The following is a 16,669-nucleotide window of genomic DNA, read 5'->3' on the forward strand; positions in this document are numbered from 1 at the left end:
ACTGGGGTTTTGGAGTATGAGGCTCTTGTTACTCATTTCTGTATCATCATAGATCTAGGTGGATTTTATAAACCATGGCTGAGTTCATTCGCTAACCTCTATCAGGTGTTTCTTCATTAGGACCGCAGCTGTCAATGTTAAATATTTAGAAAATGAGCATAGCACAGGTCTCTGATGTAAAGACTGGCTCTCATTTCCAGGGAAGTCGGACCCGCTGGGATTACTTGACAGGGCTAATGCTTCAGGATAATCTAATGGTTAAGTCAGGAGCCACACTGCCTGCATTCAAGTCACTGCTCTACTGCTGTAAAGGCAGAAGACTAGGGGCAGACTACTCAACCTCCCTGTCTTCCCTTCCTCACCTCTAAAATAGGAGAAATAATAGTGTCCACCTCACAGCTTGTTGAAAGGATTAAATGAGGTGATATGTGTTAGGTGCTTAGGAAAATGCTGGACCCAGTGAGTGCCAGATGAGAGTAAGTTACAAGTCACTAAGGGCAACCTGAAGGCGGCCTCAAATGACACGTAGGATGTGATCAGGCAGGAAGCACAGACAGGACATGCATATTAAAGGCAGCGCATGAGAAAAACCATGGAGGTGGAACGCAGAAACAACATCCAGGGGACCAGTCCATCTGGGGCAGAGGGTTTGCAAAATGAAGTCTGGGAGATAAACCTGGGAGGACTGTTCGGGGTTGCACTTTGGAAGGGCCTGTGTTATGGGGTTAGAGAGTTTGGATGGAGCCTGACTAGAGTTCAAGAGAGAGGACAGTGTGGGGATTCAGTGGCGACCGTAATGCACAGGGTGGAGAGCCAAGAGGAACAGTGTGCTGGGATGAGGATGCCTGTTCCGTGGGGGCAGAGAGGACAAGACCCCACGACATTCTCGGAGTGCAGGCTGATGAAGGAGCCCAACAGAGCCATCCCGTACTCAGAAGGGCTCCTGAAAGTGGAGGCCCGGGCCTTCGGCTAGGTGATGTTCTTTGCCACGTGTTCCTCCCCTCCTTCTGCGTTAAAGCTTGTGCAGGATAAGCAAGCACGATCAGGACCACACGCTGGCGGCGGCGCTCGCAGGCATCCTGTGGGCCGCAGGAGCAGCTCAGAAGGCCACCATCTGCCTCATTACTGAGGACACTTATGTCGCCCCAACTCCTGGCTACTCTGGGGACGGTTTCTCTGAACGGGTGAGTGCGCTCCTGCCCATCCTGCCCGATAAAGGTGCTGGAGCCTGGGTGAGTACTAGACTCACCATGGCAAGGGAGTTAGAAGCCCACTGCTGCTCTGGGGTGGACCTCTACAATGTAAGCATCTGATGTGACCAAAGAGGCAAGGATCAAGGCCATGAGGAACCCAAGCAGCCAAGACAGAGATGCCTGCTGTGAATTTCTCCTTTCAAAATTTACCATGATCAAGAATATTCCAGGGCCTTCCCTGGTGGTCCAGTGGTTAAGACTTCATCTTCCAATGCAGGAGGTGTGGGTTAAATCCTTACTCCGGGAGCTAAGATACCCACATGCCTCATGGCCAAAGAACCAAAACATAAATAGTATTACAACAAATTCAATAAAGACTTTAAAAACAGTCCATATCAAAACAAACAAACAAACAAGTATATTCCATACCTAAGAGAAAAGAAGCAGATTCACAGAACACAGAGAACAAAGCAGTGGTTATCAGTGGAAAGGGAAGGACGGGGGGCAACATAGGGTTTGGGAGTTAAGAGGTGAAGACTATTACGTATAAAATAAGCTACAGAGTATATTATACAACACGAGGAAGATAGTCAATATTTTATAATAACTATAAATGAAATATTACCATTAAACATTGGGAATCACTAGATACTACACTTGTAATTTATATAATACCATATATTAACTACAACAAAAACATTTTTAAAAAGAAAATCTCATGCCTGAAATTATCATAAAACTACACTTTCATAACTAATCTTTTAAACTTGGCTAAATTCTACCTATTACGGAAAAAAATGTGTTTATGGTTTTCCTTCTCAAGATACCATATTGGTTTAAAACAGGAATGCAAACATGAGACTGGTGGCCTCCCAATTTTACCATGTATGTTTTACATGACCTTGGGTAAGATAATATGTCAGTTTTAGCACTGTGATTTTGCAATGAAACAAAGAACTCCCTTGAGGTAATAACAGTGAGTTGACATCTTCTAGATGTGACTTTCATCTTCCTATTCATTTTTATCTTCTATTTCTGACTTATAGCTCCAGCTGTTTGAACTTTCAGACAAAGAAGCCACTGAGAAATTCATCTATGATCATTTACAATGTGTAAGTGTTTAAGTATTGAGGTAATTCCTTTATGTTGAACTGATCTTACAGGAATTTTCTTCCTTTTATAAAGTATATTTCTAATGATGCTTGTTAAGAAAACCAGGTCATTTTGAGGACTAAGAGAGGGCGGAATGAGAGAAAGAGAAGCCTGTGTGTCCCTCCCCACAATCTAGAGAGAGGCTAGATCATACACAGGCCTGCTCACAAATGCCTCTTTCTCCTTGGCTAATCAAACCCAAAGAATAATACTATAGAGGGCATATACAGCAAGATGGCTTTTATGGGAAGAGAAAATTTTACAGCATTCTTGCCTCCTCTGAGGGATAAAACATAAAAATTGTAGTCTAAATTGCCAAAATGACCATTCACATTGGCTCAAATAAATGACTTTCTGTCTGAAAAAGGTGCCCCCCCACCTCTTCTAGCAGCCCCTTCTGCACAGTGCTCTCCCCTGCAATGAGTCTTCCTCACCCCCTGGGTAGGCGTGACACAAAGTAGGAGACAGCGATGGTTGAAAACGCAAGGTGCTTTTGTAAGATGCCTCTGCGGAGAAAGAAAGGAAAGTTGGTTTTCCGAAGAATCAGAACCTTACAATGTAGCAGGGTAACTATAAGTCCATGTGTATGTGTGGAAAGGGGAATGTGATTCATGAAACTCAGAGCTCCAGGCCTTTCAAAGGTCACAGCAATGGAAAACTTGAGCATGAGCTGTCAAACACACACTAGCAATAGGTTCTTGGATAAACTAGTTACCCCAGACCTACCTCCTCCATCAGCTCTTGGGTCTATGTGGTAGGCAGAAGAACAGTCTCCTGAAAGATGTCTGTACTCTACCACCTGGAACCCATGACTGCTTCATTACATGGTGAAGGGGAATTAAGGTTGCCAATCAGCTAACTTTAAAATAGGGAGATTATCCTGGATTACGTGGGTGGGTCCAGTGTAATTACAAGGGACCTTATATGTGGATGAGGAAGGCAGAAGGGAGGGGAAGAGTGGTGTGATATGAAAAGAGCATCACCCCTATTGCTGCTTTGAAACTGGAGGCCATGAACCAAGGAATGTGGATAGGCTGCTGCAAGATGGAAAGGGCAAGGAAGCGGATTCTCCTCTAGAGCCTCCAGAAGGAATGCAGGGCTGATGACAATGTTTTTTTTTTTATTCACTTGGGTATAGTTGTTTTGGGCTTCCCAGGTGATGCAGTAGTAAAGAACCCTCCTGCCAATGCAGGAGATGCGGGTGCTATCCTTGGGTCAGAAGATTCACTGGAGGAGGAAATGGCAACCCACTCCAGTATCTTCCCTGGAAAATCCCACGGACATGCAGCCTGGAGGGCATGTCCATGGGGTTGCAAAGAGTCGGACATGACAGAGCACACACACGCACACACATAGTTGCTTTATAATGTTGTGTTAGTTTCTACTAGAGCTGCTGATATCTTAATTTTAGACCAGTAAGTCCCATTTCAGACTTCTGACCTCCAGAACTATAAGATAATAAAATAAATCTGTACTATTTAAGCTACAAATTTATGGTAATTTGTTCCAATAGCAATATGAAAGCAATCAAAGCTGTGTGATAGATTTTAAATTATCTGACATGAAATGTTAGGCTGCTGCTGCTGCTGCTGCTAAGTCACTTCAGTCATGTCTGACTCTGTGTGATCCCATATAAGGCAGCCCACTAGGCTCCCCCATCCCTAGGATTCTCCAGGCAAGAACACTGGAGTGGATTGCCATTTCCTTCTCCAATGCATGAAAGTGAAAAGTGAAAGTGAAGTCACTCAGTCGTGTCTGACTCTTAGCGACCCCATGGACTGCAGCCCACCAGACTTCTCCATCCATGGGATTTTCCAGGCAAGAATACTGGAGTGGGGTGCAATTGAAGCCTGCTTAGGGACTCTCTGTTGCAGAGAGAGATGTTTAAGGGGGCTACACAGAGAGGAACCATTTAAGAAATTACTTTCCTAGTCAACAGAGGAAAACCCTTCCCTCTCTACCTTCCATCTCCTCAACTCAGCCCTGGGAGAGTCTGATTCAATAAGAAGGACTTTCACATCTGCAACGGTTTCTTAAGTGTAGCCAGAGCTGACAATTGGAAAATCAGAGCTAGAGCTATATATAGGGATTCGCCTCAAAGGCTAAGGGTTAAGCTGGAATAAGTAATAAACAGAAGTGGAATCAGACTGCACAGTGCAGGTGGGTTCGGCACAAGAGCTACCCGTGTCAAGCTGACCATTACCGTAGCTATGCTGGGGAAGGGCCAGCACCATTTCCTGAGTGAGGGGGAATCTTGCTTCATAGATACCCCTCTCAAGGGCACTCCCAGACCAGGGGCTGCCTGTGTGATCAGCCTCCATTCAGACCTTCGCCCAATGTCATTACTATCAAAGAACAACAGTTCTGGAGGTGGGGCAAGGAGTGGGAGATTGGGACTGACACATATACATCACTGATGCTATGTACAAAATGGACATACTGTACAGCCCAGGGAACTCTACTCAATGCTCTTTGGTGACCTGGATGGCAAGGAAATCCAAAAGGGAGGGGATATATGTATATATATGGCTGATTCCTTTTGCTGTACACTAGAAACTTAATACAACCTTGTAAAGCAACTATACACCAAATAAAAATTAATTTAAAAAAACATTAAAAAAAAAAAAGCATCTCTGTGCCTATCTTGAGGCAGGGATCACAAGCTGAAGAACTGAGGGCTACATGTGGGAGCAGGCCTATTGTTATTATGGGTTGAGTTGCATCACCGCCCCCCCCCCCCAAATGTGTGTGCCCCAGCAGCTGCGAATGTGTTCTTATTCAGCCAGAGGGTCTTTGCAGATGTCATCAAGTTAACATCAGGTCATGCTGGCTGAGGGTGGGCCTCAATCCAACGACTTCTATCTTTATAAGAAAAGAGAAATTTGGTCATAAACACTGACACATGCAGGGAAAACGCCATGCAATAGTGGAGACTGGAGAGATGTTATCTCCCAAACCAAGGACACCAAGGACTGCCAGCAGCCACAGGAAGCTAGGAAGGTACCAGGAAGGTTCCTTCTCTCGGGCCTTCAGAGAGAGCATGGCCCTCCTCTGACACCTTGATTTCAGACTTCTAGCTTCCGGAACTGTGAAAGAATAAACTTCTGTTGTTTCAAGCCTTTCAAAGAATAAACTTCTGTTGAATTTCTGGCCACTTGTAGGCAGTTGTAGGAAACTCATACATCTACCACACAGGATGGGCAGTGTCAGTTCACCTGGTGTTGTATTTTTAAAAGTTTGAGTCAGTGAACTTCAAAAAGAATCAGAAAATTCCATATCAAAACCTAAAGGTTTAGCGCCTTCTGGCCAAATCAGAAAATCTGGCTGCACTAGACCTATATTCTATCTAGCATGCCCTCCATTAGCTGATACGGGGAGCAGTGACTCCCATTAAACAAGTCGTGATAGACTGAATGATGTTACCTAACTGGTCAAAAGGAACTGCTGATGAGATTAAGTTCACCGTCTCAGATGGAAGATTATTCTGAATTTTTCTGGTGGGTCTGATTAATCATAATGGTTTTAAAACAGAAAGAGGATGGCAGGAGAGTCAGAAAAAAAGGATGCAATGAGAGAAGCAGAAGGGAAGAAGCTATGCAATGTGGGGTCACGAGCCAAGGAATTAAGACCGTTACCAGAACCTGGAAAACACTAGGAGACGCCATTTCCCATAAAGACTCCAGAAGGAACGTGGACTGACCAGCAGTTAGGATCGAGTCCACAGATACCAAGGCTGGACAGCTAGCCTCTAGAACCCTGAGATGATGGATTCCCATTATTTTAAGCCATCGAGTCTGTGGTCATCTGTTAAGACAGCAACAGGAAACTGACCCAAGGGTGCTGTCCTGTGCCTCAGGCTCCACCTCTCCCCTTTTCTCTCACGTCCTGCAGTACAGCCATTTGGGTTCCCATCTGGCTCTAGTGGCACTGAAATTTGTTCTCCTGCATGAGATTCCAGCCCTTGTTAGCACACAGATAGTGAAGCACAGATTAACTCACAAAAGGGAAAGCATATGCATTTTCACAGAAACCTTCCTTTAAAGAAAAGGCTTTAACCCTGGGCACTTTGAAAGCCAGCCAAGGAGTTTCTTCTCCTCAGCAGGTAGAGTACTGACACAAAGCCAGGATAAGGCCAACCAGTGGGAGGCCCTGAATGTGGGTGGATTATATCCTGGAGCTCACAGGGCACCTTCAGAAAGTTCAGAGCAGAAAAGTAACCTGGCCAAGAAAAGAGACAGGGAGAAGTCCCTTAGAAAGGGGCAGATAGTAATTTTTCTGTGGTTCTATTAATAGCATGTTCTAAGAACCAAGGTGAGCAATGCAAAAAAAATAGAGGGAAACAACAGAATGCTAAAGACTAGAGATCTGTTCAAGAAAATTAGAGATACCAAGGGAATATTTCATGCAAGGATGGGGCACAATAAAGGACAGAAATGGTATGGAACTAACAAAAGCAAAAGATATTAAGAAGAGGTGGCAAGAATACACAGAAAAACTATATAAAAACGATCTTAATGACCCAGATAATCACAATGGTGTGACCACTCACTTAGAGTCAGATATCCTTGAGTGCAAAGTCAACTGGGCCTTAGGAAGCAACACTACAAACAAAGCTAGTGGAGATGATTGAATTCCAGCTGAGCTATTTCAAATCCTAAAAGATGATGCTGTGAAAGTGCTGCAACTCAATATGCCAGCAAATTTGGAAAACTTGGCACTGACCAAAGGACTGGGAAGGTCAGTTTTCATTCTAATCTCAAAGAAGGACAATGCCAAAGAATGTTCAAACTGCCACATAATTGCACTCATCTCACATGCTAACAAGGCAATGCTCAACATCCTCCAAGCTAGCCTTCAACAGTATATGAACTGAGAACTTCCAGATGTTCAAGCTGGATTTAGAAAAGGCAGAGGAACCAGAGGTCAAACTGCCAACATCTGTTGGATCATAGAAAAACCATAAGAACTCTAGAAAAACATCTACTTCTGCTTCATTGACTATGCTAAAGCCTTTGTCTGTGTGGATTGCAACAAGCTATGGAAAATTCTTAGGGAGATGGGAATACCAGGCCACCTTACCTGCCTCCTGAGAAATCTGTATGCAGGTCAAGAAGCAGCAGATAGAACTGGACATGAAACAGTGGACTAGTTCAAAATTGAGAAAGAAATATGTCAAGGCTGTATACTGTCACCCTGCTAATTTAACTTATATACAGAGCACATCATGAGAAATGCCAGGCTGGATGAAGCACAAGCTGGAATCAAGATTATCGGGAGAAATATCAACAACCTCAGATATGCAGATGACACTACCCTTATGGCAGAAAGCAACAAAGAGCTAAAGAGACTCTGGATGAAGGTGAAAGAGGAGAGTGAAAAAGCTGGCTTTAAACTCAACATTCAAAAAACAAATATCATGGCATCCAGTCCCATCACTTCAGGGCAAATAAATAGGGAAACAATGGAAACAGTGAGAGATTTTATTTTCTTGGGCTCCAAAATCACTGCAGATGGTGACTGCAGCCATGAAATCAAAAGACACTTGATCCTTGGAAGAAAAGCTATGATCAACCTAGATAGCACATTAAAAGCAGAGACATTACTTGGTCAACAAAGGCCCATCTAGTCAAGGCTATGGTTTTTCCAGTAGTCATGTATGGATGTGAGAGGTGGACTATAAAGAAGGCTGAGCACTGAAGAATTGATGCTTTTGAACTGTGGTGTTAGAGAAGACTCTTGAGAGTCCCTTGGACTGCAAGGAGATCCAACCAGTCAATCCTAAAGGAAATCAGTCCTGAATATTCATTGGAAGGACTGATGCTGAAGCTGAAACTCCAATCCTTTGGCCACCTGATGCAAAGAGCTGACTCATTTGAAAAGACCCTGATGCTGGGAAAGATTGAAGGCAGGAGAAGGGGATGACAGAGGATGAGATGATTGGATAGCATCACTGACTCATTGGACATGAGTTTGAGCAAACTCTGGGAAATAGTGAAGGATAAGGAATCCTGGCGTGCTGCAGTCCATGGGGTCGCAAAGAGTAGGACATGATTGAGTGACTAAACAATGACAAAAAAACAAAACAAAACTAAGGTAGGCACTGTACATTATTTCCTTCAACTTCTGCAATAATCCTAGGGAAAAGGTATTTTTATCTGCAATTACAGATGAGACTGAAACTCAAAGTGAGTTGGAGTTAGTATAATAGAATTGGTTTTGAATTCAGATTTCTGTAACTCCAATTTCTAGAAAACTCTGCTCCCCTTGAGTTTAACAGGGTAATGAGGAGGAAAGCAGTGACTGAGGGAGGCTAGATAAAGGCCATCCAGAGCAACTCTGAAGGGCTGGGCTAGGATGGATGCTGGAAAAACGGAGAGGGAAAATACACGAAGTCTTAGCCATGAGTCAAAGAGAGTCACGTGATATAAGTGGAAGAAAGAAAGACAGATTGAAAACCAAGAAAATGATGGTGCCACGGGCAGGCCTGAAGCAAGGCAAGAGGATGCATTTGAGAGGAGATGACCTAGGGAAGCAGAGACAGCTTCCACTGTCCTTTCATCAGCTAGAAAAAATCCCTCAGGCTGTAAATCCTTGAATTCAGGCCCACAGGTACACAGAGATGCACAGCATTTAGACAAATGTGTTTTTCCTTTGTTTTCCAAATAGTTCAAAGGAGAAGGATGCCATGGCGTCATCTTATTTCTTTACAGCCTGATCTTCTCCAGAACATTTGAAAGGTAAATGCTACAAATATTTGCACAGGTATTTCCTGTAGCTTTGGGGTCATATGAACTACCTTCTCCTGTGTTGGAAAGTATTTTCATGCCTTATTGGAAACATGAGAGCTATTTTTTTTTTCTAATAGACACTCTTCTGTTGATGCATCCTTTTCTATAGTCGGTTTGGCCATATTCATGGGAGAGTGGATATCATCAGAAAAGTGCAAATCTACTTTTCTAGCACTGTGGGAGGTTCCTTCTTGTGGTTATAAATATTGGCAGATATCACTCAGGCTTATTTGTACAACTTTCATAAATGAAAACAATTCATGATTTCTATATACAATAAAATATATACCCACAAATATTTATTTTGTCCCCATGAAATGCAAAGCACTGTTCTTGGGACTGTGGGATATACAAATAAAACAGGATATGGCCCTGATTGCCTCTCAGGTTCTAGTTTGGCAAAATCCAGGTAAACACATACAGAGACTGGGGAAGTCCCAGATGGTACTTGGTATGTCAGATGATGTGCAAAGACAATGACTCTTAAGGGATGCCAGAGGAGAAAGGGTCCCCAACAGATAGGGTAGTCAAGGAAGGCTTCATGGAAGAAGGAGACCTTCTTCTGGACCTTGAAAAAAGGATAAGCTTTTGCAAGTCAGAGAGAGAGAGAAACACAGGGCTTCCAGAAAGGAAAAATTTCAAACCTTGAAGCAGTGTTCCTGAAACTTATGCATTTGCATATCATACTTTTATGATGTATTATTATTTGCTTAACAATTTCCTTAAATCAACACACATTTGGGATTTCCCTGGCAGTCCAGTGGTTAAGACTGTGATTCCACTCCAGGGGGCAAGTGTTCTATCTGTGATGAGAGAACTAAGATCCCACATGCTCCATGGTGCAGACAAAAAAAGAAAAGAAGAAAAATTCAAAATCAATACACATTTAAATATCCTCTTCTTAAATTTAATACCCTTCAAATATTAATATGTTAATATATATGATCTAAATCATTTATTTGCTGTGCTAAAGAAAAAATGTATTAAACATATAAATGTGGAACTTTTAAAATGCTCATATCTATATCAACTAACATCAAGCCATACTTTAGAAAACACTGCCCTGAATTATATCTGATGCTTCACCCATGTCTTTAGGTTTGATTCACAGAAGCGCCTGACCTTCCAACCCTGTGACTAGGTTCATCCAAGAACACATACAGCTCACATACTCAGCAGCTCCCTCTGGGTTACAGCTGAAGCCACTTTCCACCTTGATATTACATTGCCCTGGGTAGAACCCTGATCCCTGGTCCCTGATGAAACAGTGGAAACTACAACCAAGAAACGGGCTTAATGCCAAGCTGGCATTTTCCCCTTAAACAGGCTGTTCAGCTCTGCCTTGGGCCAGAACTCTCTGGAGTGGTCACAAGTCACCACCTTAAGCCAAGCATCCCTGAGACTCAGAGCAAACAGTTTCTCTGCTGAGTCCAGCATCCCCACAGAGCCCATACCGAAGGATTGTCACATGTGAGGTCTGTCACTTCTTCTTTCTCCCTCATCGCTTCTCACTGGCTTCCCCCAATGGCATCAGAATTTCCCCAATCATCTCTACAGCGCCAGTCCTAGAAGCTTTCCAGGGGACAGACGGAAACACACCAGGCACATGGGAAGGACAGTGACCAGACGAGCTCACGTTGGTGCTGCTCCGTGTTGCGGGTGAAGGCAGGAAAGGCTGTGGGTCCCTGGAGCAGTCATGGTCTCTGAGTGCTGATGGTTCCTCCCATTCCGCAGGCTTCAGGAGGAGCTGGACGTCTCCACCACTCACCTACTACAACCAAATGCTGGAGGTTTCCTGTGCAGGCAGGTGGGTTGTAAGACTACCTTTTTATTAATTTTTTTTTAAGACTACTTTTTATTGTAGAATCTGAATGAGGCTTTTATTTTTTCAATTAAGTATATTCTCTCCTTAAGTGAAGGGTGATCAAATTATCTTTGAAATACTAAGATGCCTCCCCACCCTTTTCACTTTTCCACTTTCCATTACTGTCCTTTCTAGCTTACCTCTGAGAGTCTGCCATCCCTGAAAGTCTAGAAATGTTAGAAAATATCTTGACAAAACCCCCCTCCCCACCAGGAATCCCTCATAACTGAAAGGAAAGCACTATAAAAATATCTTAGTTTCATGCATCTTAAATCACAATTATAGAAACCAAAGTTTAAGAAAATATTAAGGGTCTGTAGGGAGTTATGGGGCATGGCTCAAGAAAAAAATTAATAAACTCCTATTTTAACTCTACCAAATATTTATAACATATGTTTTTCCAGAATTATATACTGTGGGATTTCATTCTTTTCACTAAAAATGGTAATCTTTGCGATTATGAAAATAAAAAAATTAAGTCCTTGTGTCAAGGTTATCTTTACACATATTTGTAAAATATGTCATCTAGGCAGTTTTGAACCTGATTTTAACTGGAAGAGCAAGTCCACACACCTTTAACGGCTGTCAGAAAGGAAAGTCTCAAGAAATATTACATGGGGTCCCGACCCGCAGTGACATCGGCTATTTGCAGTGGGGGAAGGGCACTTCAGACGATGACAGACTTTCACAGGTAAGTGTGTTCCAGTTCTCAACCACACCACCAGTGGCACTATTTGGACATTTTGTTAAGTCTCTAGATTGCATGTGTCTGTACTCAGTTGTGTCCAGTTCTTTGAAACCCCGTGGGCTGTAACCCGTCAAGCTCCTCTGTCCATGGGATTCTCCAGGCAGGAATACTGGAGTGGGTTGCCATTTTCTCCTCCAGGGGATCTTCCCGACCCAAGGATCAAACCCACGTCTCCTGCACTAGCAGTTGGATTCTTTACCACTAGCTCCGTCTGGGAAGTCCTAATTCAAACCTGAGCTTACTTTTTCCTTTACTACTTTACTGCATGCCTCTCACATGCACATACAGACACACACAGAGATTTTTCAGGGTCTAAATGGAAATACACAAGTCTTGCTTTATATTTTGCCTTATCAATTTTTATGTATATAGAGTATAGGTGATACAAGTAATATGCAAATTGTTTTTTAAAACAATACTTGAAGTATACAAATAAAGTCCCCTAGCATCTCCACTCATCAGAAGTCGATACTGTCAGCTGACAATGAGTATCTTCCCAACCCTTTATTTATGCAAATATGAATGCATATATTGTATCTATTACTCAGAGCTTTAAAAATCACTGCAAATAAAAGGGAATCTCACTTATGAAATGCCTCTCAAAACACTTTCCAGCTCTGAGGATTTATAACCTCTGACAACCAGAATGTAGACTGTGCTGTTGAAAAGCACAACCAGAGAATTGAGTAAGATGTGATTCTGCAAAAACAACTGGTAAAGAGAGTGAGGAAGCAAGTACACCCACCCAAACCACAAATCAAAGATGCTTCTGTGATATTTTCCCAAAAAGTTCATCCTAAAACCTAGGGATGGCAAGGAGGTTCTGTGAGAAGCAATGCTTCTCTGGAGCAATCCTGAAACTAACTGGGATGGAATTCAATATGATGGTGACAAACCCTCCCAGGTTCACGGTCTGTCAGCGCCAAATAGCCCCACTGCTCAGAGCCTGTCCTGTCCTTCACTCTGCTGGTTCAGGCTCAAAGTCTCTTTCACATGTACAGGACTTTACACTTTATAAGGTCTTTTTATATCTATTGCTTCATCTGGCTTTCCTCTACTGTTGGGTCCAGCTACAACGTGTTATTCATGAAATCAGCACATCACAACACACACAAATCATATCTGATGTTGGGAACGTGGCATCTGACTATCACAGAATGACTGCATCTTTTTTGTACAAGTGTGTCTTCAAAGTTTGCTAAGTATTCCTTGAGTTTGAAATCTAGTCCATCATAGAAAAATGACAACAGAAACTAACATAACATTGTAAATCAACTACACTTCAGTTTGAAAAAAAGAAAAAATGAGAAGTGACAGGTAAACTAAAACAAATCAACCCAATCCGTCACCCACGGTCAGTTCTCTCAGAAATGCTTCCTTCTCCTTCTCATATAAATATGTCCTATTCTACTTCTTCTGAACCCTGTCTTTCTCATGTAATACAAATGTCCTTATATGTCAATGGATATGTGTCCTTCGTCATATTTAATGGATGCAAACATTTCCACTATATGAAACTGAAAAACTGTACTTTGAATATGTCCTAAACAGAGAATGGCTCTGTTACTACTATAAAATTCCTAATTGCTTGTCCCTGATAATTTGGGAATTCATCTTAGAATTTGATGTATATAATAACAAGGAAAACTAAGCCAAAAATAGGGGACTTATAGATTTCATTATCCATAGTTTTCTTTCAACTGCACAAGGTCACTTCATGTCCTTGGTTAAGCACTCTGTATCTATTAGAACCCAGGAATAGGACAAGACTCAGTCTGGTAGGCTACACTGGGGGCAAGTTTCAAGGAGTGAGGTACAAAAACCACAACTTTAGTGCTTTCTCTGTTATTATAAAGTTCTTTCACAATATTATTTCACCATATCCTCACTACAAACTACAAAGATTTAAAACAGTGTTTCTCATAGTTCTGTCATCTGAGTAGGTAATTCACAAGCTTTGTCATATCTTCACACCACCTCTGTTATTATTTGCTTAATATTTTCCTTTAAATGAACTCACTTTTAAAATTTGAATCTAACCTTTGCTATAGCAGGCTTCCCTGGTAGCTCAGCTGGTAAAGAATCTTCCTGCAATGAGAGAGACCTGGGTTAGATTCCTGGGTTAGAAAGATTCCCTGGAGAAGGGAAAGGCTACCCACTCCAGTATTCTGGCCTGGAGTCCATGGGGCTGCAAAGAGTGGGACAGGACAAAGCGACTTTCACATACAAATATACATTTCCTATAGCAGTAATATAAGCAATGGACTTGATACACTATTTCTTTCTAACACATTTTAAATAAATAGGTAACCAGTTTTAGGTCAGTTAAAGCAGTTTTTGGAGAAGACTCTTCAGAGTCCCTTAGACTGTAAGGAGATCCAACCAGTCCATCCTAAAGGAAATCAGTCCTGAATATTCATTGGAAGTACTGATGGTGAAGCTGAAGCTCCAATACTTTGGCCACCTGATGCGAAGAGATGACTCATTTGAAAAGACCCTGATGCTGGGAAAGATTGAAGGTGGGAGGAGATGCCTGATTGAAGGGGACGACAGGGGATGAGATGGTTGGATGGCATCACCGACTCAATGGGCCTGAGTTTGAGTAAACTCCAGGAGTTGGTCATGGACAGGGAGGCCTGGTGTGCTGCAGTCCATGGGGTCGCAAAGAGTTGGACATGACTGAGCGACTGAACTGAGCTGAAAGCAGTTTTAGGTTTACAGCAAAATTGGGTGGAAAGCACAAAGGTTTTCACAAATTCCCTGTCCTTACACATGCATGGCTTCCACATTATCAGTATCCTCCACCAGAGTGGTACATTTGTTACAGCTGATGAACCTACACTGACATGAACTAAGTCCATAGTTTATGTTATGGTTCGCTCTTGGGTTTGGACAAATGTATAATGACATGTATTCACCATTATAGCATCATACAGAGTGGTTTCACTGCCCTAAAAGTCCTCTGCGCTCTGCCAAGTCAACCCTCCATCTCCCTCAATGATGGATCTTTTTCCTGTCTCCATAGTTCTGCCTTTTCCAGAGTGTTATTAATATATAGTTGGAATTATAGTATGTAGCATTTTTGGATCGGCTTATTTCACTTAATAATATGCCTTTATATTTTCTCCATATATTTTCATAGCTTGATACCTCATTTCTTTACAGCACTGCATAATATTCCATTGGAATACTGTGAATAATATTTCTGTGAACAAATATTATTCCACTGATATGTCATGGTTTATTTAGCCATTAACTTATAAAAGATCCTTTGGTTGCTACCACATTTTGGCAATCGTGAATAATGTTGCTATAAACATCATGTGCAGGTTTCTGTGTGGACATAAGTTTTCAGCTCTTTTGGGTAAATATCAAGAGGGGGGCAATTGCTGGATCACATGGTAAGAGTATGTTTAGTTTCATAAGAAGCTGCCAAACTACCTCCCAAGGTGGCTGTACCATTTTACATTCCCACCGACAATGGGTGAGCGTTCCTGTTGCTCTGCATCCTTGCCAGCATTTAGTGTCGTCAGTGTTCTGGATTTCAGCCACTCTAATAAGTACCACATTGTTTATTTGCATTGCCCTGATAATAAGCATATGCTTATTTGCCATCTGTCTATTGTCTTTGTTGATTCATCTGTTACTCATAGGGAGCGTCTAAAATTACCAGTGCTCAGGTCATCCTCCAGAACAGTGTCAGCTATATGTGTGTAGGACCTGTGTGAACACACAGCCACACACTTAGAAGGCTCGGCTGTCACTGCCTTAAAATTCTTAACATTTTCTGAACAAAGGCCTCCAGTTTTTCATTTTGTACTGGACCCCACAAATTGTACAGCTGGTCCTATCCAATGACTCTGGTTTATCTGGCCTGGAGACCATCTGGTAATCAAAGCTTTTTACCTTGCAACCCCTCAGGTGCATCCAGAGTTAGAAATCTCTGTTCTAGAGAAAGGCTGCTTAACCTCAGCACTACTAATACTTTGGAATGGATAATTCTTTGCGGTGGGGGCTGGCCTGTGCATTATGGGATATTCAGCACCATCCTGGCTTTTACTCACTAAATCCCAGTAGTACTGCCCCACCCCATGTGACAACCAAAAATATCTCCAGATATTGCCAAATGTTCCCCAGAGGACAAAACTGTCCCAACTGAATCACTGCTCTAAAAAAGGTGTGTGTGGGGGAGAATCTCGTTAGACTTAACTGATTAAATCCATGGTATACAGAATTAGAAAACTATCATTTCAAGTGAAATTACAACAAAGAGTATCTTCTTTCAATACTGATATTTCCTTCAAGTATGAGAAATGTTGACAGCTTTCCATTCCTTTTTACCAAGGTGTTAGGGGCAAGTTTCAAACTTTAAAGTTAAACATGCATTTGCTAAACCTTAAAATTAAACAGCAGCTTGTGACTAAGCTTCTCTGAGAAAAGGGACTGTATCAAAGGCTATGCACCCCAGCCCCAAAGAAAGTGAGATTGAGAGAAAAAGAGAGAGAGCTTCAGAGAAGCAAGAATTCATGGCAATCCAGTGCTACCATTTTCCGCGGATCACATACCTTTCAATACAAGTCAGCTCGGACCAACAGCACTGCTAAGTCATGCTCTAAAGAAAATTACCTGCAGAGCCTAAAATATCCTCCAGTAATAAAGTGGATATTTGTTGGGACCTTAAATTCCATCAAGAGGCCAAGGTCTAAGGTTTAAAAAAAAAAAAAAGCAAAAGCTTTCTTGCTGGGAAGAGGGCAAAATGTAGCCGACCTCAGGACCACCATCCAGATGCCTGCTCACAAACTGGAAGTAGGGCAAAGGATGGTGAGACACTGGGTTAGCTTTAAAATCTACATAAAAATCACATCTACAAAGCTTCCATCTTTTCAAAAAGTGACTAATGTGGCTTTTCATTTTCCCTTCTTAG

General features: G+C 42.2%; 1 protein-coding gene across 1 annotated transcript in view; it reads left to right on the plus strand.

Annotated features, from left to right (window-relative positions):
• The window catches only part of MINDY4B (MINDY family member 4B), a 42,479-nt gene that overhangs the window by 16,159 nt on the left and 9,651 nt on the right, over positions 1 to 16,669 (plus strand). The window contains exons 6-10 of the mRNA XM_061418904.1: positions 1,019 to 1,184; positions 2,240 to 2,305; positions 9,012 to 9,082; positions 10,868 to 10,940; positions 11,527 to 11,688. Of these exons, the coding sequence (XP_061274888.1) occupies positions 1,019 to 1,184; positions 2,240 to 2,305; positions 9,012 to 9,082; positions 10,868 to 10,940; positions 11,527 to 11,688 (538 nt within the window). The remainder of the gene's footprint in view (positions 1 to 1,018; positions 1,185 to 2,239; positions 2,306 to 9,011; positions 9,083 to 10,867; positions 10,941 to 11,526; positions 11,689 to 16,669) is intronic.

This window comes from Bos javanicus, chromosome 1 (genome assembly GCF_032452875.1).
Source record: "Bos javanicus breed banteng chromosome 1, ARS-OSU_banteng_1.0, whole genome shotgun sequence".
Taxonomy (NCBI): Eukaryota; Metazoa; Chordata; class Mammalia; order Artiodactyla; family Bovidae; genus Bos; species Bos javanicus.